Source organism: Choloepus didactylus, chromosome 5 (genome assembly GCF_015220235.1).
Source record: "Choloepus didactylus isolate mChoDid1 chromosome 5, mChoDid1.pri, whole genome shotgun sequence".
Taxonomy (NCBI): Eukaryota; Metazoa; Chordata; class Mammalia; order Pilosa; family Megalonychidae; genus Choloepus; species Choloepus didactylus.
Window position 1 is genome coordinate 50,842,579 of NC_051311.1, and position 26,108 is coordinate 50,868,686.

General features: G+C 42.8%; 1 protein-coding gene across 2 annotated transcripts in view; it reads right to left on the minus strand.

Annotated features, from left to right (window-relative positions):
• The window catches only part of TBXAS1 (thromboxane A synthase 1), a 193,477-nt gene that overhangs the window by 49,439 nt on the left and 117,930 nt on the right, over positions 1-26,108 (minus strand). For both annotated transcript variants that reach the window (XM_037836033.1, XM_037836034.1), the window contains 4 exons: positions 21,250-21,338; positions 19,344-19,492; positions 17,521-17,651; positions 13,319-13,633 (listed from right to left, as the gene is read on the minus strand). In XM_037836033.1, the coding sequence (XP_037691961.1) occupies positions 13,319-13,633; positions 17,521-17,651; positions 19,344-19,492; positions 21,250-21,338 (684 nt within the window). The remainder of the gene's footprint in view (positions 1-13,318; positions 13,634-17,520; positions 17,652-19,343; positions 19,493-21,249; positions 21,339-26,108) is intronic.

Genomic DNA, 26,108 nt, shown 5'->3' on the forward strand with positions numbered 1-26,108 from the left:
GCAGTAACCACAGGTTTTCTCTAGCACTTCCCATCTCAAATCTGCTTTCAATTACTCTCTAGTTAGAAAAGCTGCAATGAACTGACGTTCATTTATCCTTTCATCAAGTATTTATCTACTAGATGGAAGGCACCATTCTAAACCTGCTATATGCCACATACCAGAGACCAAAATCCCTGCTCTTGTGCGTGGCACTTGCATGCTAGTGGGGACTTGACTAAATTGCCTCCTCCGTTTTCATAATGGATAATGTGCTGAAACAAATAAAGGACATCCTGATGGTGAAATGTTAAGCCTAGTGATGGGTTGATGGAAAAGATTTGCAGGAATTGGGAGTCTGAATTCCCTAGAGGTGATACCATTTCGAGGTTTGTGCTCCACTTGTGTAAAAGCGGCTTTGGTCAGTAGAGACTGGTGAAGTTAAAAAAAGAAAGGGCTTATTCTTTTAGACCAAAAGCTAATTATTGAGAATAAAAGCCACACTTCTGATGTTTTAAGAGCCCATAATGTGAGCAACAGTTAAATAAATGAGCCATTCAGTTGAGAATCTAGCTCAATGCCAGGTGGACCCACAGAATGCTGAGCTTTACCTGTGGTGGTAACTTTTTCCCAGGCTTATTTTTAATGCTTCCTTTCCTGGATTGATGTGAACTGACCCCACCAGCTTATTTGCTTAGCAAAATTTGGCCCCTCTAGAGGCCGAGGTATTGAATATAAAATTCTCTCAGTTGCCACATGAAAGACAGCAAATGTATGCTGATTGGTGTGGCCCGTTCCCGGGGGGCCGGAGGGGGGGGGCATCTCTTTGTAGGTCGCCCCTCCCCCTGCTGAGACACAATTGCTCTTCAGGGACTCCAGGGAGGCAGGGGGCGTCTTGGAGCATTAATTGCTAAAAATTCAAATGCTGAAGTGCTACACGTGATTAATTCAGGAGACCCAGAAAAAAGGTGCCAGTCTCTCCTGCTCTTGAATCTGCCTCCCATTTTACACCCCCCATCTGTACTGCACACACATGGGACACCACTGTGTGCAATTCAGGCTTCTGAGTAGGCCAGAGGCTCCCAAGTGGGCACTGGTCGGGAGGTGGAGCAGGGCAGACCCTGTGTCTCTCTGGGTCTGGGAAATAGAGCTCGAACGAGAACATGGGGGATGAATGAGAGGTAGGAGACTAAATAGTGCTATCAACATTGAAGAGAAGAGAGAGGAAAGGAAACTGAGAAATGGGGCAGGAGGAGAAAAGAGAGGAAACAGAGGAAGAGGTGGGGAGCTGTAAGCTCTTGATGGCATGAGGCTTGGGGTGGCTGGGCTGCCGTTGTTGAGGCTCCTAGGTGGGTCAGTTTCCCCGGGGTCACCAAAGGCATCGGTGTGGGATGTCTCCAGAGAATGGGGAAGGGGATGAAGGCCTAGAAGGCAGCAGAGGCAGGTCATGGCACTGAGCAGCACAAAGTGGCTTCAGAGAGGTGCAGCCTACTGTCCCACAGGTGTCCCCAAAAAGAGAATGGCCGACGACCTGGATCACTAAGACCACTCTGTCTATGATAACCACAGGGAGAGCTGACGACTGGAGCTCTGCCACCCAATCCAGGTTGACCGCCCACTCTGCTTGGGGGGCTCTAGACTTGTCTGCCGAGGGAGCACAGAAGTACCTAATATCCCATCTTCCTTCTTCCTTCTGGGGGTTGGTGCTTTGGTAGTGGTGGCCCCAAATCATAACCTCCAAGACAGAGTTCCAGGTACACATCCAGCACAGCCCCTCTTTGTAGGCTAAGGCTGCCCTGCCCTGATATTAGCTGTTGGCATGCCAGGAAAGTATGAGACTCTACTTCCCTGGGTCTGATGCTTCCAGAAAGAAGTATGGAAAGTGGGCAAGATAGGTATGTTTCTAAGGTTCCCCCACTACAGTTCCTGCTCCTTAAATGAAAATACTACAGAATTTGTTCTAGGCCACCTGGGAAATGCCATCAGGGGAAGTTCCCTTTGACCACCACACTTTGATATGCCCTCTGCCATGGCACCCAGAGCTACTGTATACACTAAGAGCTCATTAGGGGAGCTTAAGTTCCAGATGGAGTTCCCTGCCTAAAAGCTCCAACCTGGTGGGTGCATATAAGATGCGGTGTGTTGCCAGTCTACACTTGCATCCCGAGAGAAGGCCATCTTAACCTGCTTTGAAAGTGAATTTAGATGAACTCAAAATCTCCCCAGGCATCACACCATGGCAAAAATGATTTAAGCAAGATGATTTTAAGATTATGGGTAATAGGCTTCTAAAGATACATCCAGGATTGGGCAATTCCTGTATCACTTTACCTCCCACTCAGTAAAGTGCAAGTGGCATTGTTACCAGAATCATCTTGAAACTGTTTTATTAAGAAAAGGTAAACCATTGCAGAACATCAGTACTTTATCATTAGGAATAAATGTTTGCTACCTGTGTTACGACTGAGAGAGCTGCAGCACGTATGGTTTAGAACCTGGCTGCTCACAGTGGGGCCAGGGTCTAGCAGCATTGGGGTCACCGGGGAGCTTGTTAGAAATGCAGAGTCTCAGGCCCCACCCCAGACCAACTGAATCAGAATCTGCCGTCTAACCAAGATTCCCAGTTGATTCATATGCACTCTAAAGTTTGAGAAGCACCAGTTTAGAGGATTTGGGAGGAAAAACTGGCAAGGGAAAGCCTACCCCAGGAGGGATAGATGAAAGTATCACAATCGCCCCGACTGGCAGGTGGGGCTGCAGTCTATGCCCCCCAGACTCACACTGCTACACAACCAGGTCCTGTCTGTGTCTTACAGTTTGATTTTAGGACTGTGAGTTGTTGGTTCTTTGCTCCCTGGTGTTCTGTTGTACCGTTATGGGATCTCTCAGAAAGGGGAGGATTCAGAAGGACCTCTGAGTCCCGTGAGGCTGGATGGCTTATTGAATTGATGGGGAACACCTGGGCTCACCCTACGGGCAAAATATCAGCCAGCAGGACCCCAGCAGACGTTGGAAACCTCCCCACACCCATCTCCCGTTTTCCACTTGAACCTTAAAGTTAACTCCCTGCGTGACAATGACTCTGAAGATTTACTGTGGGTAGAATGCAAACTGGGAAGGTTTTTTTTGTTTTTGTTTTTTTCCCACAGTGAGGGTGAATTTGTGTTAAGCTATTCACAGTTTTTCATCCAACCCTCCTTCTGTGACAAAGGACATGTATTATGAAACAGCTGGTTGGGGGTAAAATGGCTATTTTTTGTGGCTGTGGAATATGCTTTTTTCCTTTGAGAATCCTCTGGCTGCCTCAAGAAACAAATCCCCAACCTTGCACACATTAGCAGCATGAGCTAATCAGCTGAAATAACCAGCACAGAATGTTCTTTTATTCGTAAGAGAAAAAGAAAGAGTAAGTTGTATTTTAATTAGATATTTATAATGGTTACAAAGCAGCTTTTCAAGAGAAATCTTAAGAATTTGGCCTTCCTTCTAAGGCACAACTGTTCAAATTATCTTAAACAGAGGCTATATATCAATCTAGTCCAGTTTGTGATAAATTTACAACTGGGTTCTGTACAGCAGATTTATAACAACAATTAAGCAGAAGGAAAATGGGTCATAAATTTTAGTTGGCACAGTCTAGCACCAAAGAAAAGAAATGAGAATGGTTTAGGCAGATCAAAAGTCAATAATTTCAAGATAAAGTACTAAAGCTATAACAAAAACAATTTATATAGAAAAAAATGTTTTTTTCTCATCATTTTCAAAATTAGATATTGGGGAACAAAATGCTGTCCACATTACAAAGCTTTTATTAAAAATTGGTGTGCCTTCTCAATTTATTAGTGGTACAAGTGGTACAAACCTTTCCCCATTTCTCCATTATAGAATTTAATGAATGTACCTCCCCCTTCAACATGACTTAGGTAACATGGGGAAAAGAGAAAGTCCTCCAAGAGACTGTGTGACTTGAACAAGAAAGTTTTAAACTGAATTTTGATGGTGGGACTGGAGGAGGAGAGGCCAGACAAAATTTAAAAGCAAGGTGATTTGGAAGAAAGCATAAGTGACATAGAAAGAAGGAGCCTAGAGGCTTGAATTGTAAAGTGGATTACAACTCTATTATAACTGGAACAGAAATCTATATCCTGAAAAAAGAAATGCAGTCGAGACCACTTGGGTCAAAATAGTTGGTGAGCAATGTAATATTGCCAGACAGAGCAAGTGGGTTGTAAAACTTGCATAGAGATAATCCACAATAGTGAGGGAAGACCTTCAAGTGTCCTTTTATGTGCCAGAAGTTTTATTCTGCTTAAAGTAGAACACCTAAATTATTGACTTTCATGACTGACAATTTCATGTCTTGAATGGTAAAGGATGTAATAAGGCAAACTGTCAGCTTGGGCTTAATTCTAACTAACAAGGAAGCATTGACTAGCTATGTAGAAATCATAGGAAACTTGGTATAAAGTGGCCACATCATTTACAAGGAGTTCGTAAGAGCAGGCAATGCACATCATTTAGCAAAGTACAAAAGAGCAGTCAATACTAGATGTTGTTAGACTTATACCTTAGATTTTGAAAGCTGGTTTTTAAAAGTTCAGAGAGAGACAGAAGAAGATAGCAGCATAGAGAGGAGTGGAAGCTAGTTTGTTCCCCTGAAACAACTAATAAACAACCAGGAACAACTAGTAAACAATCTGGAATAACTGCAGGGAGACAAACGTTACTGTCCACTCATCATACACCAACCTGAATTGGAAGGAATGCCCAAGATCACAGCATAAAATCTGTAAGTAAAAACTGTGGATCCAAGCCAGGAGCCCCCTCCCCCTACAGCCCAAACTGCAAGGCCTCATGGTGCTAGAGAGCAACACTCTCACAGCAAGTGAATATACCTCAACTGAGCTCCAACTGGGGTTTTAATTAACAAGCATGAACTGCTCAATACAAGCTGATAGTCCCCAACAGGCAGACAGAGGCTTTTGGTGACAACTGGCCTTGGAGAGCCAGAGGTGCCCGCAGACTGGCCCTGAGGGGGGCTTTCTGTCCCTTTTTCGGCTCAGTGGAGAAAGCCTCAGCCATTTTCAGTTCCCAGCGCTCTGACCCACACAAGGGTGGAATTAGCACAGGCAGAGAGACTATTCAAATGCTAATGACCTCTCCCTAGGGGGGTATCTTCCCTAAGTGGAAAGAGGTTGGGCCCAGCTCTACTACCCACCCTCCATTCAGAACCGGACCCCAGAGCCTGGGAGAAAACAGCCACTGGCCACTCCCTACACCAGTCTGGAGCTACAGGCTGACAGGCATCACCTGCTGGGTGGAAAAGCAGAGTGACTTGAGGCCTCACAGGGTGCACCAGTCTTCTAAGACACACCCTCAGGGAGATGGGATACTATTGCCTTCTTCTAAGACCTGAGCCCTTCTGGTCTGGGAAAATCTGATTGGGTTAACCAAGGAAACCAGATGCCTAGATAACAGAAAACTATAGCCTACACTAAGAAAAACGAAGTTATGGCCCAGTCAAAGGAACAAACTTACATTTCAACTGAGATACAGGAATTGAAACAACTAATGCTAAATCAATTAAAAAAGTTTAGGGAAGATATGGCAAAAGAGATGAAGCGTATAATGAAAACACTGGGTGTGCATAAGGTAGAAATCGAAAGTTTGAAAAACCAACTGGCAGAATCTATGGAAATTAAAGGCACAACACAAGAGATGAAAGACACAATGGAAACATACAACAGCAGATCTCAAGAGGCAGAAGAAAACACTCAGGAACTGGAGAACAAGGCACCTTAAAGCCTACACACAAAAGAACAGATAGAGAAAAGAATGGAAAAATATGAGCAACATCTCCGGGAACTTAAGGACAAAATGGAATGCAAGAATTGCATTGTCATGCATGTCCCAGAAGGAGAAAAGAAGGGAAAAGGGGCAGAAGCAATAATAGAGGAAATAATCAATGAAAATTTCCCATGTCTTATGAAAGACATAAAATTACAGATCCAAGAAGTGCAGCATAGCCCAAACAGAATAGATCCGAATAGGCCTACACCGAGACACTTAATAATCAGATTATCAAACGTCAAAGATAAAGAGAAAATCCTGAAAGCAGCAAGAGAAAAACTATCCATCACAAACAAAGGAAGCTTGATAGGACTATGTGCGGATTTCTCAATAGAAACCATGGAGGCGAGAAGGAAGTGGGTGATATATTTAAGATACTGAAAGAGAAAAGCCACCAACCAAGGATCCTATATCCGGCAAAACTGTCCTTCAAATATGAAAGAGAGCTTAAAATATTCTCTGACAGACAGTGACAGAGTTTGTGAACAAGGAAACACTAAAGGAACCACTGCAGACAGAAAGGAAAAGACAGGAGTGAGAGGTTTGGAAAACAATTTTGGGAGATAGTAGCAGAGCAATGTAAGTACACTGAAGAAAGATAACTGTGTGCATGGCTGAAAGAGGAACATTAGGAGCATGTGGGCCACCAGAACAAAAGATGACAGATAAAGGCTGGGATTGTATAACTCAGTGAAACCACGGGTGCTCAACGATTGTAATAAAAGGTACAAATATGTTTTTACATGAGGTAGAACAAATGAATGTCAACATTGCAAGGTGTTAAAAATAGGGTGGGATTGGGGGGAAAATGCAATCAATGCAAACTAGAGACTATAATTAACAGAAACATTGTATTATGCTTCCTTTAATATAACAAAGGCAACGTACCAAAGCTAAATGCATATTGGGTGGGGGGGGCATAGGGGCAGGTTATGGGACTCCTGGCATTGGTGATGTTGTCTGACTCTTTATTCTGCTTTGGTTTGGTGCTATCTTTCCTTTTGTTGCTTTCTAGCTGTCATGTGTGTGTGTGTTTTTTTTTCTTCTCTCTCCTTTTTTCTTTTTCTTTTGTTCCTCTACCTTCTTTGACTCTTCCTCCTTCTTTGTGGAAGAAATGGAGATGTCCTTACATAGATAGTGGTGATAGTGCTGAATACATAAATATGTGACTATACAGGGGACCATTGATTGTTTACTTAGGATGGAATGTATGGTGTGTGAACAAAACCGTCTTAAAAAAAATGGGTTGATGAAGAAACCTTGAGGGCACTATATTGAGTGAAATGAGACAGACACATAAGGACAAATATTGCAGGGTCTCACTGATATGAGCTAATTATAATATGTAAACTCATAGACATGAAATATAAGTTACCAGGAGATGGAACAGGTTAAAGAATAGGGAGCGGTTGCTTACTATGAGCAGAATGTTCAACTAGGGTGAACTTAAATGTTTGAAAATGGAAAGAGGTGATGGTAGCACATTGTGAGAATAACTAACAGTGCTGAATGGTGTGTGAAGGTGGTGGAAAGGGTAAGCTCAGAGTCACATATGCCACCGGAAGGAAAGTAGGAAGTTAAAAGATGGAAATGTATAGAACAGTGAATCTTGTGGTGGACTGTACAAATAATAGAAATCCCTCTCATGAACTAGAACAAATGTATGACATTATGGCTAGAAGTTAACAATAGAGGGGCATATAGGGAAAAATATATACCTATTGCAAACTATATACTGCAGTTAGAGGTATTCTGATGTTCTTTCATCAACAGTAACAAATGTACTGTACTGTACCAAGACTATGGATCAATAATGGAGGAGGGGTGGTTAGGGGAAAGGGAGGATTTGAGTTTCCATTTTATTTGTCTTTATTTCTTTTCTGGAGTAATGAAAATGTTCTAGGAATTGAAAAAAGAAATTGATTGTGGTGGTGGGTGCACAGCTGCATGATGGTACCATGGGCAATTGATTATACACTTTGGATCTTTGGATAATTTAATGGTATGTGAACAATCTTTAAAAAAAAAGTTCAGAGAAAAGGTAAGAGTGTTTGCATAGCAAGAAATTTGAAAATGAAAACTTCTAATCTGGGGACCATGGATATTTGTTGGCCACCCGGTAGCCATTTACCTCACTTTCAGGAACAGGGGCTTGGGGATCCCCCATTTGAGGTCTGAGTTGTGCAGGTGAGTCCCACCTAGGCTCCACCTCCAAGGATGGAGCAAGTGACCTAAGTCTAAGCCAATCACTGCATCATATTCCCTTCAGCCCAGTTGTTGGTTGAAGGGACAGGCACATGACCCAGTCACTGTTCCTGAGCTACAACAAGACTTTTGGTGAAAATTCCAGGAGAGACTTGTGTTTTCATGCTGGGCTTGAACCTGCTCTCCACTACTCCCTATCCTCAGCCTATGAAAAGATTAGAGGAATGTAAGGAAAACATGTCAAAGCAGGTACTCTTCAGCCTAGGGAAGAGTGTGCCCCCTTGTCCTAAGCCAAGTAAAGAGGGTCTCCAATAGGACAACTCATAGAATTGGGGCCACCTGCCTGAAGGGGGCTGGCATTCCATTCTCCAGGTGGTTGTCTGCTTACACAGCAAAATGACCAAAGTTTCCTCTCTTATGAGTTGAATTGCGTCCCCCATAAAGAAATGTCCAAGTCCTAACCCTAGATCCCATGAATGTTACCTTATTTAAAAAACAGGGTCTTTGAAGATGTGATTAGTTACAGTCAGGCCAAACTGGAGTAGAGTGGGCCCTAATCCAATATGACTAGTGTCCTTATACGAAGAAGGAAATTTGGACATTTGAAGTGCTGCAGCTGCAAGGCCAGGAACATCAAGGATTGTTGGCAAATGCCAGAAGCTAGAGGAGGCAAGGAATATTCCCCCCTTTAGGTTTCAGAGGGAGCATGGCGGTGTTGACACCTGGATTTAAGGCTTCCAGCTTCCAGAACTATCATGCAATAAGTTTCTGTTATTTTAAGCCACCCAGTTTGTGGTACTTTGTTATGGCAGAAAGAGGAAACAGCAGTGGGAGCAGTCACTGTTGGTGTGGCCAAGACATGTGTCCCATGGGCCAGGTAGACAACAGCAGAAGCCATCTGTGTGTGGGCCATCTTGCCAGCAACCTGCTCAAGAGGGCAGACTGCCCATTCCCTACCCCCACCCTGGCCCCTGGTAACCTGTATTCTAGTTTCTGACTCCATGAATTTGCTTATCTTAATTATTTCATATCCATGATCATACAATAGATAAAAAAAAATTTTTTTAAAGAGGGCTAACTGCATGAGGAGAGCCCAACACCAAGAATACGGGGGGCGTGGAGCTGGCAGTGGGAGCTGGAACCCACTCCCCCTGCAGGGAGCTGTGTAGTGGAGAGGTCCCAAGAACCCCCTGACTCACTCCTGCGTTCGCTCCCTGTCAGAGACCGCTGCCTGGAAGACACCGAAAGCAGCCGCAGTTAAGAATGAGTTGTAGATGTATTTACAGGCCCCAACAGCCTGGAGGAGAAAGGGAGGCTCAGAGGAGGAGAGGAAGGAGGGTGAAGGAACAGACCACACCCCTTCCCCAATGTGGTTGGGGTGACCAGTCAACCTGAGCTAAGGGGCTAGAAGAGCATTAAATTGGATATGAAACAAGTTCTACCCTGGACCAGACTGGTCTGAACTTTTTAATGCCTAAAAGTAACCAGAAACTTTTGAGGTCTGTCTGGGATATCATCAAGGAAAGGAGAAAGAGATTCACCACAGCACGTTTAAAGGAAATGATTGGAGAAAACACAAAACTGCTTCATGGTTGTACCTCACTTAGTTCAGACTGTTCAAAATACTGGCTACACAGTATTTTTGTGTAATACTGGGGACCACTAGAGGAGATCCTATCTGAAAATGGAGTTTTCCCAGAGCAACTGGAGCTGAGACATAGGGAAAGAGCAAAACCTGGGTTCCAGTGACAGGGTTTGTGCCCCTGCATCAGGCCGTACCTGAAGGCAGCCCTACCCTCTGGATTTTTCAGTTTGGGGCCAGTTTGGGTTGAATTTTCTATCACTGTCAACCAAAAGAGTACCAATTGATACAGTGCACATATACATACTTTTTCTTGGGGAGAGAGACTAGCTTTCATCAGATTCTCATAGGGCAATGTTATAAAGGGACTATTTCTCAAGAAAAAGACACTCTCGAGCTCAAACTGAGCAATCTTATGGACAAACACAGGGGAAAACCATCTAATAGGGCATGTGGGGCTCAGCAGGGATCTCATGGAAGAGCCAGATTAGAACATCCTGGTTGTAGGGCCTGGAGCCCCAGTGTCTGGCATGTAACTGGCACTCAAGAAATATTTGTTGAATGGAAACCAGCAGGAAAATTATAACAAGTCATACTTTACATGCAAATTTTCAGGAATATTTTCAGGAAAATATCTAAAGTGTGAACATCTAATCTGCATTTCCATGTCCTGACAGATGGCCCATATTAAAAGAACTCTGACTATAGTAAAATAAAAAAATTAAAGAGCAAAAAAGGAACCTACAAGTATTCGTGGAGTATGTACCATGTACAATGCTGTAAAAAGTGATATTATTGTGGCCACCAAATTTATTTTTAAAAAGAAGAAAACCTCTATGCAATCCCATTTCTCAGAGACCTGCCCAGCTGTGAGCTACTGCAGGGAAAAGTTGCCTGTGGGACTTACACTCCTGGGGCAGGGTTATGGATACCCTAATTTTTCTTGGAAGAAGGGCCTGGACCCTGAGAGTCTAAGGCAATATTCTCAAAGTGGAACCGGGGACCACCTGATTCAAAATCAGCTGGGAAATTTCTTAAAAATGCAGGTTCCTGGTTTCCAGCTCAGACTTGTGGAATCAGAATCTCTGAGGGTAGGTCCCTGGAATCTGCATTTTAAACACTCTTCCTGGATGGTTTTGTGTACACTAAAGTTTGAAAAACTCTCTACCATAATCTCTTTATTTGCTCCTGGGGTTTCAGTGCCTTGGAACGTCCTGCACAGCCCCATAGAAGATGTTCCATTGGGAAAAGAAATTCTGATCCTAGGTTGACGGGATCTGAAGGAGGCAGGGTCTGGTGACACGATATTACCCTCCTTGATGTATGATCAGTTAAGGCCATGTCAGAGGAAGGGGTTGCATGTGGGCCTTTGAGTGGGAGCATGTGGAAACACTCCCTGTGTCCTCCTGGTCGAGTCAACATAACTAGGTGTGATTACTGTTGTAGTTGGTGGGATAGATTCCTAGAGCCCCATGCCTCTCTCAAGGACCCTACAGATTCTGGTTCTTGATTTTTTGCTGTCTTCTATTGCCCTGGAGGATTTTATTTAAAGGGATCTTTATTTTCATAGACACAACTATTTTTTTTTCCGACTGAAGATTAAATTCCCTGAAGGCGGGGATCATAACTTCTTTCTTTTACAGCCCTTGTCCCCCCTCCAATCCACTGCTATATCTACTACATTTCTGGGCACGCAGCTGCTTAAAAAGTTCTTAATTTGACTTGCCTTCGATGTATTAGAGTCCAGAGGCTGAACTTCCCTCTACTGACTTTACTGCCCACCTGGGATAGCATCCTAGGCTTCTTTGGGGAAGTCACTCTCCCAAGTTTTCAGTTATTTAACTTGAGTATGATCGACTCCAGGCTTAAGCCCATCAGTGACTCCCAGTCCCTTGGCCACAATACTTGGTTCAAGAAGGGATGGTGACTTAAGCATTTCAGTCATCATGAATGTCAGGACTCTTGCCAAAAATTTTGGTCCACAGACTCTCTCTTCTCCATTGGTTCTGAGCAAGGAAGCTGTAGCCCCAGATGTTCTTGGCAGCCTCCTTGGGGATATGGGGGGGAGAGCATGAGTAAGGAAGCACAGCCAAGAACTAGAGAGAGAGAAACTGGGGCCTGAGCACATCTCCGAGCTTGGATAAAGATTTGTCTGAAGCTACATACGTCTATTCCTGAGCTGCTCAATTGTTTGTGCTAATAAATCCTCCCCCCTCTTTTTTTTTTTTTCTGAAATTAGTTTGGGTTGGATTTTTTGTGACCTGCAACTAATGCATCCTAATAGATGTACCCTTTAACTCCCCTTATTTCTCTTTCAGTTATGTATTCCAACCACCTTTTGTCCCTCTTCCTCCTCTCTCAATTAAAAAAAAGAAACAAAGAAATCACAAACCCAGCTACCTATAAAGCAGAGGATAAGATAGGTCATGGGAGTGAGTAATAGGGTTATTTGAATTCAAGGCTTGTTGAGAATCCAAGTCCAAATAATATTGATAAATGGATCAGCGTCAACCTGGAGGGAAGCCCCGTCCTGTTCAACATTTTAATCAATGACTTGGATGAAATGGGAGACATGCTTAGCAAGTCTCAGATGACACAGAGCTGGAGGAATTGCTATTATGACAGATGGCTGAATCAAGATTCAAAATTATTTTGACTGACTTGAGCAGTAATAAGGATAAATATAAACCCCTTGCATTTAGGCTCAAAAAAGCAATTGTATAAATAGTACACTGGGGAGACCTGGCTTGGTAGTGTCATAACGACCTGGAATTTTAAGTTGACTATAACCACACGAGGAGCCAAAATTTGAGGCAATTAGTACCACAGTTAATTTCCAAATATTTGAAAATTGACAAGGAGAAGAAAGATCAACCTTTCATTTACTTCCCCCATAGGATAAAGAAGTAGAGTTTTCTAGAAAACAATTTTCAGCTCAATATATGAAACAATTTTCTCACTGTTTCAGTAACAGAACAGGATGCCTTTCTGTTGAGGTTATCAGAATGTAATAGAAAGGATTACGTGGTGGTGGGCTGCTTATTAAAGCACAGAATTTTAAAAATGATTCTCTTAAACAATTCATAAGTCAAAGCAATACACACACAGGATCCAGAAAACAATGAGGGGATAATGTCGTCTAGCTCAGCACCCTTGTCAATTTGCTCCAAGTCCATCAAAGCAGTACCTCACCTAGAGGGAAAGCCCAGAATCTCTGGGCTGGGTGCTGACCAGCCCCCTTTTACCTTACTATATCTGTAAGCCCTTACCCAGTCTTCCTTCCTGCTCCAGCCTGGCCACTCCAAATGCCCGACCGCTGCCTGCCAACATGGGTACCACTGTCTGGCTCATACCTGCCTCCCTAAGCATGGCTACTCCACAATTAAAGTACTGGGAAATGAGTCTGCTTTTCTCTCCCCACCCTGAGACTTGCTGACTTCCCTGAGCCAGGCCTGGTTTCAGGAACAGTTCCAGACAGTGAAGATATATGCACAATTTGTCTTTTTTCCTGTTTTTCTGAACATTCCATCTTACTTGCTAGCCCAGAAAGGTAGAAAAGGTGGGCAATGGCCCTATTTCACCTCCTGAACTTAGAAAGTGGTTTGAGTAAGACAGATATTAAGAACAAGTTTCTCTTCTACTAACACAAGATCAATTGCCCCATGGATATCAAGTGGATAACTGGATCCAATTTGCACTTACATGTTTCTCGTTAAAATGGTCCACCTCTCTCAGAAGCTTCTCTTGGCAGTCAGGGTTGATGGCCAGAAGGTAGGTGGCAAAAGAGAGTGTGTTGGTGATGATCTCGTAGCCAGCAATGAGGAAGATGAAGGACTGGCCCACAATCTCATCCACAGTCAAAGGCTCTGACAACGCTCTGGGCTTGTGCTGCTGGGGAGGATGCACTTGGCATTCAGTAGAGGAGAAGACTTGTCTGACGATATCAAAGCTCTCCAAGTCTGTGGAGTTAGTAGAATGTCGGGCATCCAGGACCATTTGGAGGAAGTCTCTCCGCCTCTAAAGGGCAAAAGAAGAAAATGCACATTTTGAACTAAATGCACATTTTGAACTTAGAGTCACATAAATGAGGTTTCTTGGAGCACAAAGGAAGAAAATGTGTGGGTGAAACTTTTAAAAAGCTCAATAGGAACAAGGGTCCTGATTGCTGGGTTATCTGAGATGGTGGGTATCTGGAAACCACCTGAATTTCCCTCAGTATGGCACTGGTTAAATATATTCTGGTGTTGCCAAACAATGGACTATAAAGTTGCCATGAAAAAGGATGAGGCAATTCTATATGGGCTGATTTGGAAAATTGTTGAGCCACTTTGTTATGTTAGAAAAGCAGGTCACAGAACAGTATATAAAGTAGGATCACATGTCTATAAAAACAGTAAATGTGTGATAGATATAATTACATATATGTGTCTATGCATAGGAAATATTTAGCCCCATCCATACCGACATTTCACAGTGGCCACCTTCAGGGAGGATGTGGGACCAAGGGGGTGGGAAAACAAGAAAAAAAATAATTTTAACTTTATACATGTTTGTACTGCTGATTGGTTGGTTGGTTGATTTTCTAACAAGCTTAAGTTGTTTTTATAATAAAACAATTACAACATCATGTATATTTAAATCAAAGCAACCCCCCACCCCGAGTTTCTCCATTTTTCACTTATGCACAATCTAGGGCTTATATAGACAGCCATAATTTTTTTTCTACACAGTAGAAAGTTAACAGAGCTGGGGGCAAAAACTGGTTTTGGTGAAGTTTGTCTTCAAAAATCTTCAGACTTTGTATTCTGCATCCTTTTATCGTCATATCACTTCCCTTATTTTGTCAGTAATCCCCTACCCCTTTAAGTTGTTACAGCTTTCTTACCATTCTTCTCTACCTTCCTTATTAGTAATTTGCAAATTTAAATATTTTTACCACCACTAATTATAACAATAGAAGTGTTTGCATATTGCTTTAGAATTGACAAAGTGTGTTCCTGGCACCTCCCTTCATTGAAAAGCTCTTTCATAAATGAGTGACAACCAATATGCTACTCTTTTCTAAGTCTATGGACCAAAACAGCAAAAGAAGATGTTAGAACCACCAACAGAAAAATACAGTGCCCAAGTACTTTACTATCTGCAGCATTTTTTCAGCTCACTGGATTCAGAATTTGTCTTGCATTAATAATCTGTGCCACACACCTTAGCACTTAATTTCATCTTTTAAAATTGGTTGTTATTTCTCCTCCATATAGGGCAGGACCCTATACCCCACCCCCATCTAGTGCCTGGTATTGTGCTGAGCACGTTAGGTGTGTCATAAATAATTCCACAAATAAAAATACAATGCAACAAATACATTTTGATGAAGGATGTGTTGAATTTGCATGATATTTAGAGCAGGCACCTCAGATCAAGAGACCTTTGAAGCTCTACTGCTTCCCAGCTTTGTGACCTTGGAAGGTGTCCACTGAGGTCGTGTGACTAAGCCTGTGTGAGTTGTTAACCTTGAGGCTAAGGAGGCAAGGCCTCAGCTTCCTGCCAACCTGCTGGGGCACTAACTGGGAGAACAGCGAAGGGTCAGCAATAGTGGGCTACCTAATTCCACCCAGGCCCTGTTTTTTCCTGATTTCCAAATGCCATCCTCTAGGGCTAGCTTTTCCCCAGCTCCCCTCCTGCTGCTTGGTCCACATGTTGGTAGCTGCTGGGACCCCAATGCTACATCTGCTCCCAAGGGGTGGGGCTGGGCAGGAAAGGGCAAGATGGCATGCGCAGGAAGTGAGTGTCCTCTCCCACCTGGAATCCTGGAAGCCAGCCTGGGATCTGAGAGCATCCACGGCCTCTAGGTTGGCATGACTGAAACTCCCTGGGGTGTGATATAGTTGTGGTCCCTGAGGCTTGGTTGTGGCTTTGCTTGGGTGGGGAGGGGGCTCATGATGGGTGGTAGGGCACAGCATATCTGTGCCACTGGATTTCTCCATTAGCCAAACCACAGCGGGCATCCTTTTCTCTTAGCCCAGCTCAGAGAGGCTGCAATGGGCTGTTGGAGCCTTGCAGAAATCTGTCTGAACCTCCAGCTATAGAGGCCAGAGAAAAGGGCTGTTCCCTAGGGCCCATGGGCTGGAGAGGCGCATTAGTGTAGACGGTTTCTTTTATTTGCACTGCCTGATGGAGGCTATTTGAACACTGCTCATTTAGGACCAAAACAGAGCTGGTTTATGGTTATATCCAAGAAAAATACTCACCCTGATAGATGTAGGTGTCTAATCCACCCATCGGCTAGAGCTTAGAAAAATATTTACCTTTTAACATCTGTGCTGCATTTTCCACTGCGCAAACACACATCTGCTTGATGGAATGTATACAGACTTTAGATGGTTTAAAACGAAGTTTTCTTAGTAACCGTATAGCTCTGCATTGAAACAGACAGTCCTGGATTTGTGGTTTGGAGGTTTCTCTCAGATCAACTCATTGTTTGAAACAAATAGCTCTCCAGTTTATAAAAGGAAAAGCTCTAGGCAATCCCAGTAATTGGATCTTTAATAACCTCTCACCTCTTAGTAAGTCATTCGGTGCAACAGTTTTAGACTTTGCAGCCTGGTTCCAAAGCCAATGGGCTTCAAGCTGGGGCTAGGGGGGTGGAGGGTGGCTATAAAATCCACATAGGGAGCCCCCACATAGGTAAGTTCAGGTTCGAAAATGGTGCTCTCAGGAAGCCCCAGGCTTCTGTCCTCACTCTGCAGAGAAGCATGAACTCAGATCAAAGTGTTCTGGCCGTTTAAGTCCAAGATCCAGGCCAGGGAAACCAGTTGGCTGATTTTCCCCACACCTTGAAGGGCATTTCAGTTAAATTCAGGAGTGTGAGGGCCAAGGGGCCGTGTGTGGGTTTGCGCTTTCACATGCCTGCTGGTCCCAGCATCTGAAGCTGCACAGGAGGAAGTTGCTGCCCAAGGCCTTGCACTGCATCAAGCCGCTAAATGACCCCTGATTTCATTCCAGGCCCAGGCCTTAACAATCAGAGCTTACAGTCTTTCATTATTAATCCCTCTGAGCCACCCCCGTCTTCGAGAAAATGCCTTGAAAGGTACACCTTGAACAAATCAGTTAAGGCAAAGACATTTCAGCTCTGTTTTCCCTTTTAAGTAATTTTCCTTAGCACGATCTGGCCCTTAAAGAACCACATTTATATATCCATGAGCATATCCAATATTGAAATTATTTTCTTTAATGCTGAAAATTCCTGTATCTCTTCCTAGCCAAGTGCAATCAATTCATATTTACTTGGATACCTACTATGTGCTGGGCATAGTGCAAGTCTTTAAGGAAAAAAGAAAACCCTAAGTCTCAGGTAACGCATGCTAAAGAGATGAGAGGGCCCTCAACCATGAATTTTGTAGCAGCATCTTCCATCCTGAGAGGGAAAGTGGGACTGATTGACAGTTGCCTGAACTCCTGTCTGATATTTATGCTGTTTTGCTATAAAACTCCATTTTGCCATTGTTTCCGTATGCTCATGAAAATTACATGTGAGCACATTTACCCAGAAAATTCTTCTGGACTGCTGTAAACAGTGCTTGGGGTGATACTTGAAATGGAGAGGCATGTCAGTTTGGGGGACAGCTTTAATTCTACTCCCCTATTTCGAAGTGTGGACAAATTGCTCCAGCCTTCTCCTCCCTACTGCCCTTTCCCAACTCCCCTTTCCTTTTTCTTTCTTGTTTGCCCTTCCTCAACCTTTCTCCTTTTCTTCTACCGCCCCTGGAAAGCTCTAAGTGGCAGATTGCTAAAATACAGCATGGTGTGATGTGCTGGGTTGGGAGGAAAGAAAAAGAAAAAGAGACAGTGATACCAAATTTGTTTCTATTCCATTTCGACACTAAGCCCTATTTAAAATACGTTACCTCTTCTGCAGCTTGCTGGTCCCGCGAGGCGATCACGTTCCTAATGAGTTTGTTAAAAAAGCCATTTAATTCATCTTGGTTCTTATTGGGCAAAATCCGGGCCAATGGAACCATTATGGATGGAAACGATACTAAAAAGGGAAAAGCAAAAGTGGCATTGCAAAGGGGTGGATAATAAACCAGGACTATTAGATGCCTGTTACCAGGAAGCAAGCCCCCCGGCCTGGAGTTAGTGTCATTTTGTAGGCTTGCCTTCCCCACTGCCTTACTGCTCCTTAGAACAGTGGTTATATCTTACTCCATCTTTGTATTCCTCACCATTCCTCGCACATGGTAAGCACACCACAAATGTACAACTGCATCCTCACTTCTATCTGACTCTCAGAGGCCCATCTGATACTTGTAAATCAATTTTCTGGGTCCCAGACATCTCTCTCATTGAGAGAGAACAGATTACAGGCCATAGTTCAAAACTTAGCAAGTGGTAGAAATAGGTCTGCTTTTCAAACTTTCTGGTCCCTTGCATTTGCGTTTTTTTCTCTCTGGATAACTGTCCCCACAGCTACCACTTGAACTGTCCCTAAGAGCTGTCACTGCAGCTGCTAGCAAGAATGCCACTGCCCCCTCCCCCCTGCCCCATGGGCTCCTCTCTTGCTGTGCCACATTCGACCTGGGCCCTCACTGCCATGCCCTCGGGACGGGCTACCTGGGTTAGGACAGTTATCTCATCTGGGCACAAGGGAAGCTCAGCTCACTGCAGCTACCAGCATTCATGGTGGGCCTATGGCGCACCAGGCACTTGCGACAGCTGGACTAGAGAGAATTGTCTGGACCCACAGAGATCTCAGAATGCTCTGCCTGTTTGCAAGAGCTGGAGCCTAAACCAAACAGGACACGGCAGGGAGGAAGGTTCAGCAGTGGCAGCCGTGGTGGAACAAAGGAACTCCCATTCCTCAGAACACATGCTTCTCTTCTCGTGGTGCTGGAAAGAGGGGCAGACTCAGCTGGAGCAGCTGGCCTGGGAGTGGTGGGGCCGCCGGGCCAAGGAGGAGTTGCCTTGACCCCACGGTGGGTCCTCCTACAACTTCAGCGGTTGCTGATGGCGATGTCAGGGTCTCCTACTGAAACTGACTCAGAAAATGGGAATTAAACTGACTAAGGAATGAATTGAATTCATCAGCCCAGCAGAATGGATGGAAATTATGATCATAATCAATAACAATCATAACACCTCAGTACTTCTGTAAAAGCAAGGAGATAGTAGAATTGGCCAGAGGGTTAAAAGCTAAAACAAAAATAAAAGAAATCGACTGGTCTCCATAGCATTAGTTAAGCTATAGTCACCCTTTACATGTGATTTCCAATTTACTATGTAGTAGGCTGCAAGGGGAGAAATCTTCTGTAGAATTTTGTGGTAGCGGAGAAATATGCCCTAGAAAATGAAAGGTATTGGGTTGTTGTCTTGGCTCTGCCTCTCTAAGCCTCAGTGTTCTCACCTGTAAAATGGGGGTAAGAATACCTTCCTCATAGGGTAAACCGGGGGACTAACTGAGGCCACGCCAGCAGAGCACTTAGCAGTGGGCAGCTGCTGTTCTTACTGTGTGGTGGTGACAGACGCCAGGGCCACCTGCATTGGTGTAAGTGGTCCAGGCTGGTGAAAAGAGGAGCCTGAGAGGCTCTGGAAGACAAGGCCTCTGCAGGGCAACTCTCAGAGTCACCCGGAGTGTCCTTCCCTGGTGGCAGGGGCTGAGCTCAGAAAGCGGCCTGGGCTTCTGCCCTTGCCCTGTTCCAGGCTGGCTGCCCTCGGCAGGAGCTGTACTTACAGATTAAAACCAGGATAGGTCTGGGGATGGAGACGTTAAAGAAACGCCTGCAGTACTTCACAAAGGGGTCCTCGGGAGACTTCCAAGGGTCCACCTGGGTGCCGAAGGCGACACTGGCCACCAGATCAGTGGTGTAGCAGCTGTAGCACCTGCAGGAGATGGAAACATTGGAGCTCTGAGGGGACTCTGCCTTGACCCATAATGCACCCCTCCTGAAAAGGCAGGACCCCACTCCCCCAGCGGGTAATCCTGGCTCTACAGAAGCACTCAAAAGGCAGCTTCCTGGGGATCTGAAGTGTGGTGGTGGGAGGGGAGCTGCTGAGACAGCAGAATAGGAGGAGAGAGAAAACATAACACATAGCTTATCTGGACAAAGACCAGGGGAAGGGAGGAGAACGACACTTAACTTTTAAGCTTCGAGTAGCTTTAATTAACCAGAACACAGTCCAATACCAAGGTGTACACTTTAAATATTCCTTCCTGTGAAGGAGGGAAGCAGTTGTCCCAAAGCCTGTGCATTTTACCCCACAGCTGTGTGAAGAGCATCTCAGGCCAGAATCTAATAACTAATTAACACATGTCAAATTGTGATTGGTAAATTAACAACCTGCTTATCTAGTTTTATTAGCTTTGTCCCCCATAACGATTTTATGGTTTTCATAAGAGCAACAAACAAAAACCAAGGGCTCTTCGCACTCAAGTAAGTACGAGAGAAACTTTGGGACAAGCTGCATGAACACATGTATATTGTTACAGAAAACATACATTGCACTTCAGAAACAAACAGAGGGAAAAGTGTGCGGCAGTAGTTAATCATCCAGGAAATTTAACCTCTTAGGCTCTAAGGAAACCTGGCCCCATACGGCCATTTTAAACTACAATTGTTTTTTGCTATTTTGTAGGAGTACTTGGATTGTGTTCTTTTTAAAGAGCTAAAAACTGGGTATTATTATCCTTTTAAAATTAAAATGTCTCTTTTAATGGCTTTTTGTAGACACACAATTTCTCTTCTACAGAAGTTCTAAATCCACTAACTTATTAGGAATAAATGAAATTTCCAGATAACTTCTTTTATTTTGGCTGCCTTTACTGAAAAAATTTCTACAATTGATCATACATTTCCTTCCATAGTAAAAACAAAAATGAGACTACCAAATGTAATTTAATCTGACCCTAAAGATTGAAGATTTAAGGATTTTAAGGTATATTCACTTTGCTTTTATAACTTGTGAGTCTACCTTATCTTTAGCCAACTCATGAATCTCATGATCAGAGAGAATGTGTGTGAGAAGACTTTGTAAATAATATGGTACAATATAAATGATGGTGATGATTATGTTATTGTATTAGCGATGATAATAAGAATAAATATGCTTTTCTTGATCCACCACACCAACCCTACTGCTAATCTGCATCCACCATAATTTGGCATGGGACAACTAAAAGTTTCTAGGAGAAAAACCAGGTTATCATGTTTATTAAATCAGTCATTTAAATTTGATGTCCATTACTGAGCCATTGGTTTCTGGACTGAGGTGCTCCACCATTCTTCCTGAAGTAAGAATGCTTGGGATTTTTCTGAAGCCCCTATCCTTTCTACCTAGTCTTGTCCTGCCCACTCCTGGGTCTGTGGAGGTCCGGGGGGTGAATCCATCCACAGGCGGCCAAGCCGCCACACACTCAAGGTTTCCCTCAACGTGCTACACATGCCCTGGGCTTTGTTCACATTCACTCTTCATTTTTAATGAGTTTCATTTCTTCCTATTATCAGTCCACCTATGCTTTTATAAGCTCCTGATATTTCCACAGTTTGCTGGTCTTGAGGTAATTGTCCAGCAATTACGTACAGTTACAAGAAACAGCAGTTCAAAGATGCGATTTCTCATCTGCGATGTAGTGCCCTTACCTCTGGATGTCGAAAGCACCCCCAGATTCTGCATAGGGTTGTAAATGAGTCAGGAGAAGGTCGCAGCTTTGGCTGATTAAGGGAGTTATCTGGTGATGGATAACAAAGGTATAATTAGGATACCATGCAGGTAGTGCACCGAAATTAGCTACAGATTAACAGGTTATGTGTGGTGCGTCTCAGAAATATGGACAATTGTTTTTAAGGGACCTTTTTCACGGCTACAATTGAAGAGAAGCTCTAAAATTCACAATATCGTAAAATACAGTAGTTGTAAAACTCTATTTTTAGCTTAATCTTTTTTTGAAGCAAAAAGACAGGATTTAGAGTAAATACTGTGAAATAATTATGAAAATGCTCATTAAGTACTTAGTCAAAACTGAGACTCGGCATGCAGTTTCATGACATTTGGTTAGCATTAGAGAATAAATAGACCACAATCCTTACGTACTATCTCTGGAATTAGCCAAAATCCATGTTTGCTTGTTTCCAATTATATTTTAGATCTTGCACTAGAATACAGAATCTTAGCATCCAAAGGAAGCTAAGTTCATGTACTTCAATTTCTTATTCAGTACACAAATCATTTTTAGAGCATTTCTGATGTGTGGTCATTCGTTTCTGCTTAAGATGCTTCAACCTGCCATACAAGGGAGCCCTTGATTTCAAGCGTCATCCTTTGCCAACACAGGAAAATTGTTAAACACCAATTTCTTTTTTTTTAATATTAAGCAACTTTTTATTATAGAAATTTCCAAGTATATGCAAAAACTGGAGAGAATAGCATTATGAACCTTTATGTAATTATCACCTAGCTTCGACAAATTTAGATTCCACTTTTGAGTGTCCACCACTTTGATACCAACAGGCTTGGATGGACTGGTGGAATTCCTTGCGGAGCTTGACAGACATATGCATGATCTTTTATTCTCTCCTATATATTTGAAAAAACAAGCTGGATATTTTGAGGGGAAAAATTTTTAACCAGTGCTCATTCTAGAATGAGCTAAAGCAACATGCTATAATATAGTGTTCTGAGCATTTGTTATGGAAAACATATTTTGAAATGTTAACTATGTTTAGAGTTTTACTATTTTGACACTAGAATATAAGTTCCTCAGAGCAGGAAAAATTTTAAAACTATTTATTTTGAAATACTTTCACAATACAGGACACTTACAAAATAATACAAATCCCATACAGAGAGCTCCAACATACATATCTTCCCACCAGATACCCAAATTCACCAATATTCACATTTTGCCACATTTGCCATATTTTTCTATCTATCTGTCCATCCATCCATCCATCCATCCATTTATCTATTTATCAATCCATTTTCTGGACACTTGAGTATAGGTAGTATATATCATGCTCCTTGGACTCTTACTACTGCCATGTACATTTCCTAAGAACAAGGATATTCACTTATGTTTCCACCTTAAGTGCAATGATCAAGTTCAAGAAATTTAACATTGATATAAAGCCATAGTCCATATTCTGATTTTTTATATGACCCAATAATGTCCCTTTGAGCCTTTTCTTCTCCCTTGTTAGATCCCATCCAGGATCATGTATCACATTTAATTGTCATTATCTCTTTAGTTGCTCTTTCTTTTGTTAAAAATTTTGGTATATACAACATAAACTTTCCCATCTCAACAACTCCCAAGTATACCATTCAATGGGATTAATCACATTCACAATATTGCGGTACCCACAACTTCCGTTACAAAAACTTCTCCATCTCCCCAAATAGAAACCCTACACCCATTATGCATTCACTCCCCATAACCTGTATTCTAATTTCTGTCTCTATGAGCTTGCATATTTTCTTTGTAGTTACCATGGGGCTTAAATTTAATATTCTAAATCCATAACAATTTAATTTGCTTTAATACCAACTTAACTTCAATAGTGTACACAAACTATGTTCCCATACTCCTCTGTCCCCCCACCTTTACATGGCTCTTGTCACAAATTATATGTTTATACGTTATGAGTCCTAAACCACTGATTTATCATTACATTTTATGCATTTGCCTTTCAGATCCTGTAGGAAGTAAAAATGGAGTTACAAACCAAACATAAGATAGTATTGACATTTATATTTACCTATGTCATTACCCTCACTGGAGAGCTTTATTTCTTCAAGTGGTTTCAGTCTATTGTCTGTTGCTCTTTCCTTTTGTCCTGCAGACCTCATGTTAGCATTTCCTGTAGGGCCAGTCTAGTGGTGGTGAACTCTTTCAGCTTCTGTTTATCTAGGAATGCCTTAATCTGCCCCTCATTTTTGAAAGACAGTTTTGCTGGATATATAGAATTGGCAATTTTTTGCTTTCAGCACTTTAAATATGTCTTCCCACTGCCTTCTTGCCTCCTTGGTTTCTGATGAGAAATCAGCGTATACTATTATCGAGGGTCCCTTGTATGTGACACGTTGCTTCTCTCTTGTGGCTTTCAGAATTCTCTCTTTATCGTTGGCATTCAACAGACATGGCACAGTGTGGGTCTATTTGGGTTTATCCTGTTTAGAGTTTGTTGAGAATCTTGGATGTGTATATTCATGACTTTTGTTAAATTTGGGAAGTTTTCAGTCATTATTTCTTAGAATATTCCTTCTAATAATTTCTCTTTTTCTTCTCCGTCTGGAACTCCCACAACATAAATATTGGTATGCTTATTGAAGACCCACAGATTCTTCAGGCTCTACACTTTTTTTCATTCTTTCTTCTTTCTTCTTTCCTTCTGAATGGCTTCAATAGTAATCTTCAAGTTCACTGATTCTTTTTTCCACCAGCTCCAACCTGCTGTTGAACTCTTCTAGGGATTTTTTAATCTCTATTACTGTGGTCTTCAGCTCTGTTTGGTTCCTTGTCATAATTTTCATCTCTCTATTGATTTTTTTTTTTGTATTTATCTATGGTTTTCCTGATTTTGTTTGTTTGTTTGTTTGTTTTAGCTCTTTGAGCATATTTTAGACCGTTTTTTTAAAAAGATCTTTGTGTGGTAAGTTCCAGGTCTGGTTCTCCTCAGTGATGGTTTCTAATGCTTTAATCTTCTCCTTTGCATGGGCCATTGCTTCCTGTTTCTTTGTATGTTTTGTAGTCTTTTGTTGGAACTTGGATATTTTGATATTTAAATGTGTTATCACTGGAATTTAGACTCTGAAGTGTCTGTTGCTTAAGCTTGTATCTAGCTACTATGACAGAGCTTTCCTTGAATGCCAGGAGGTAACAAAAAAAAAAAAGAAAAAAAGAGGAATGAAAGGAAACACCTTTTTCTAGTCTTTGCAGATGGACCTGTGTGAGTGCTCTCCTTCAGGGCTTACCCAATGAATGAATTTAGAGAAGAGCTCCAGGCCAAAGCATAGGGCTCTCTGTGATCATCTCTGGGCATGCATCTTGTCTTGGACAAGGGCATGTGGCCCCAGGAGTTCCCCTGCTTACATAGAAACAAATGTCCCTTCTTCCTTGCAAAGTTTCTCCATGCTCCCAGGCACTGTGTGTTTGTCCTACAGCCAGCAATCCCTTGTCCCAGGCAGCACAACTTGACTGCTCTCCCCCAGCATTCTATAGGAGAGCTCTGTGAGCTGCCTTCTACACGCAGGGCAAGGTCTGGGATGGCGAGTCCCTCAGGCCACCACCAGATTGGGCCAGACATACAAGCTCCCAGCATTGCACAAGGGCCACCCTGCTCCCTCCGGTACTGGGACCAGGGATCTGCCCTGGGAGATCTGAGTCTGAGTCATTCCAGTGAGAGGTGCGGGGAAGGCCAGCCAGGTCACAAGGAGATTCTGCCACTTTTAAGTAGCCTTTTTCTTTATTTGGCACTCACCCTGGTACAGTAGTTCTTTGATTGTTTTCTGGAGCTTTGAGAAAGATGTTTGTGCCAGTTCTTGCTCTAAATGGGGAAGGAGCCCTGAAGCATCTCACTCTGCCATTTTGATGGAGGTGGGACAGAGCAGGGAATTTCTGTATGTTCATTTTGTATCCCCAGTACCAGGCATGTAGTAATTATTTGTTGAATGAATGATGAATGAATGAATGAATGAATTTTAATGATTACATAATATTCTTTGCTCTTAAGTTCTTGAGGCATTGAGAACAGTAATAAAATGTTAATCTACCTATCTGAAGGTATGTTGTTGAATTGAGACAAAATCTGACTCCTCCCCCTGGTTTCGTTTTTGTCCTTTTCCATGTGACAGTGTTCCAAACACTCGGGCAGCAAGTGTCTGTCCCTCATCTTCTGGACAGTCATTCTCAATACTTTAAACTACTCCTCTTACCACAGGGTTTGCATATAGCATTCCATTCTTATTTCTCTCCAGTTTATCAGTGTCACTCCTAAAAGGTAGCCCCATAAATGGAGCACAGTATATCAGATACAACCAGTAAATCGTACCGTATCTTTCTGTAATCTGCATGCCGCATGCCAATTGCAAAGCCAGGTTTATGTTGCCTTTCTTAGCAGGCACATTACACAAGCAAATATTGAGGTTCATGTCAATGAAAACCACACGATCCTTTTCCCTGAATCATAACCATGTGCAATTGATTTTTTTGACCCTTTAGGGTCAATTCACTAGAAAAGCTTTACTATTACCTTACACTTATTTCTGTAAAAGTTTTTCTCACTATGTGTTCCAAGCAGAACAGTTTCTGAACTGCCCCCAAACATTCAGGTGACTGAAGAAGCCTGGTAGAGTGGGACAGCCTGGGTAGCAGGGTGAGGGACAGATGGCTTTGTCTGACCCTCCCTTCTTCAACTCCCTCCAACTCACCCTCATGTGCTCTGTGATGTAAGGAAACAATTGTATTTCCACAGACCCATCAGCTCTGCTGTTGGACTGGAGA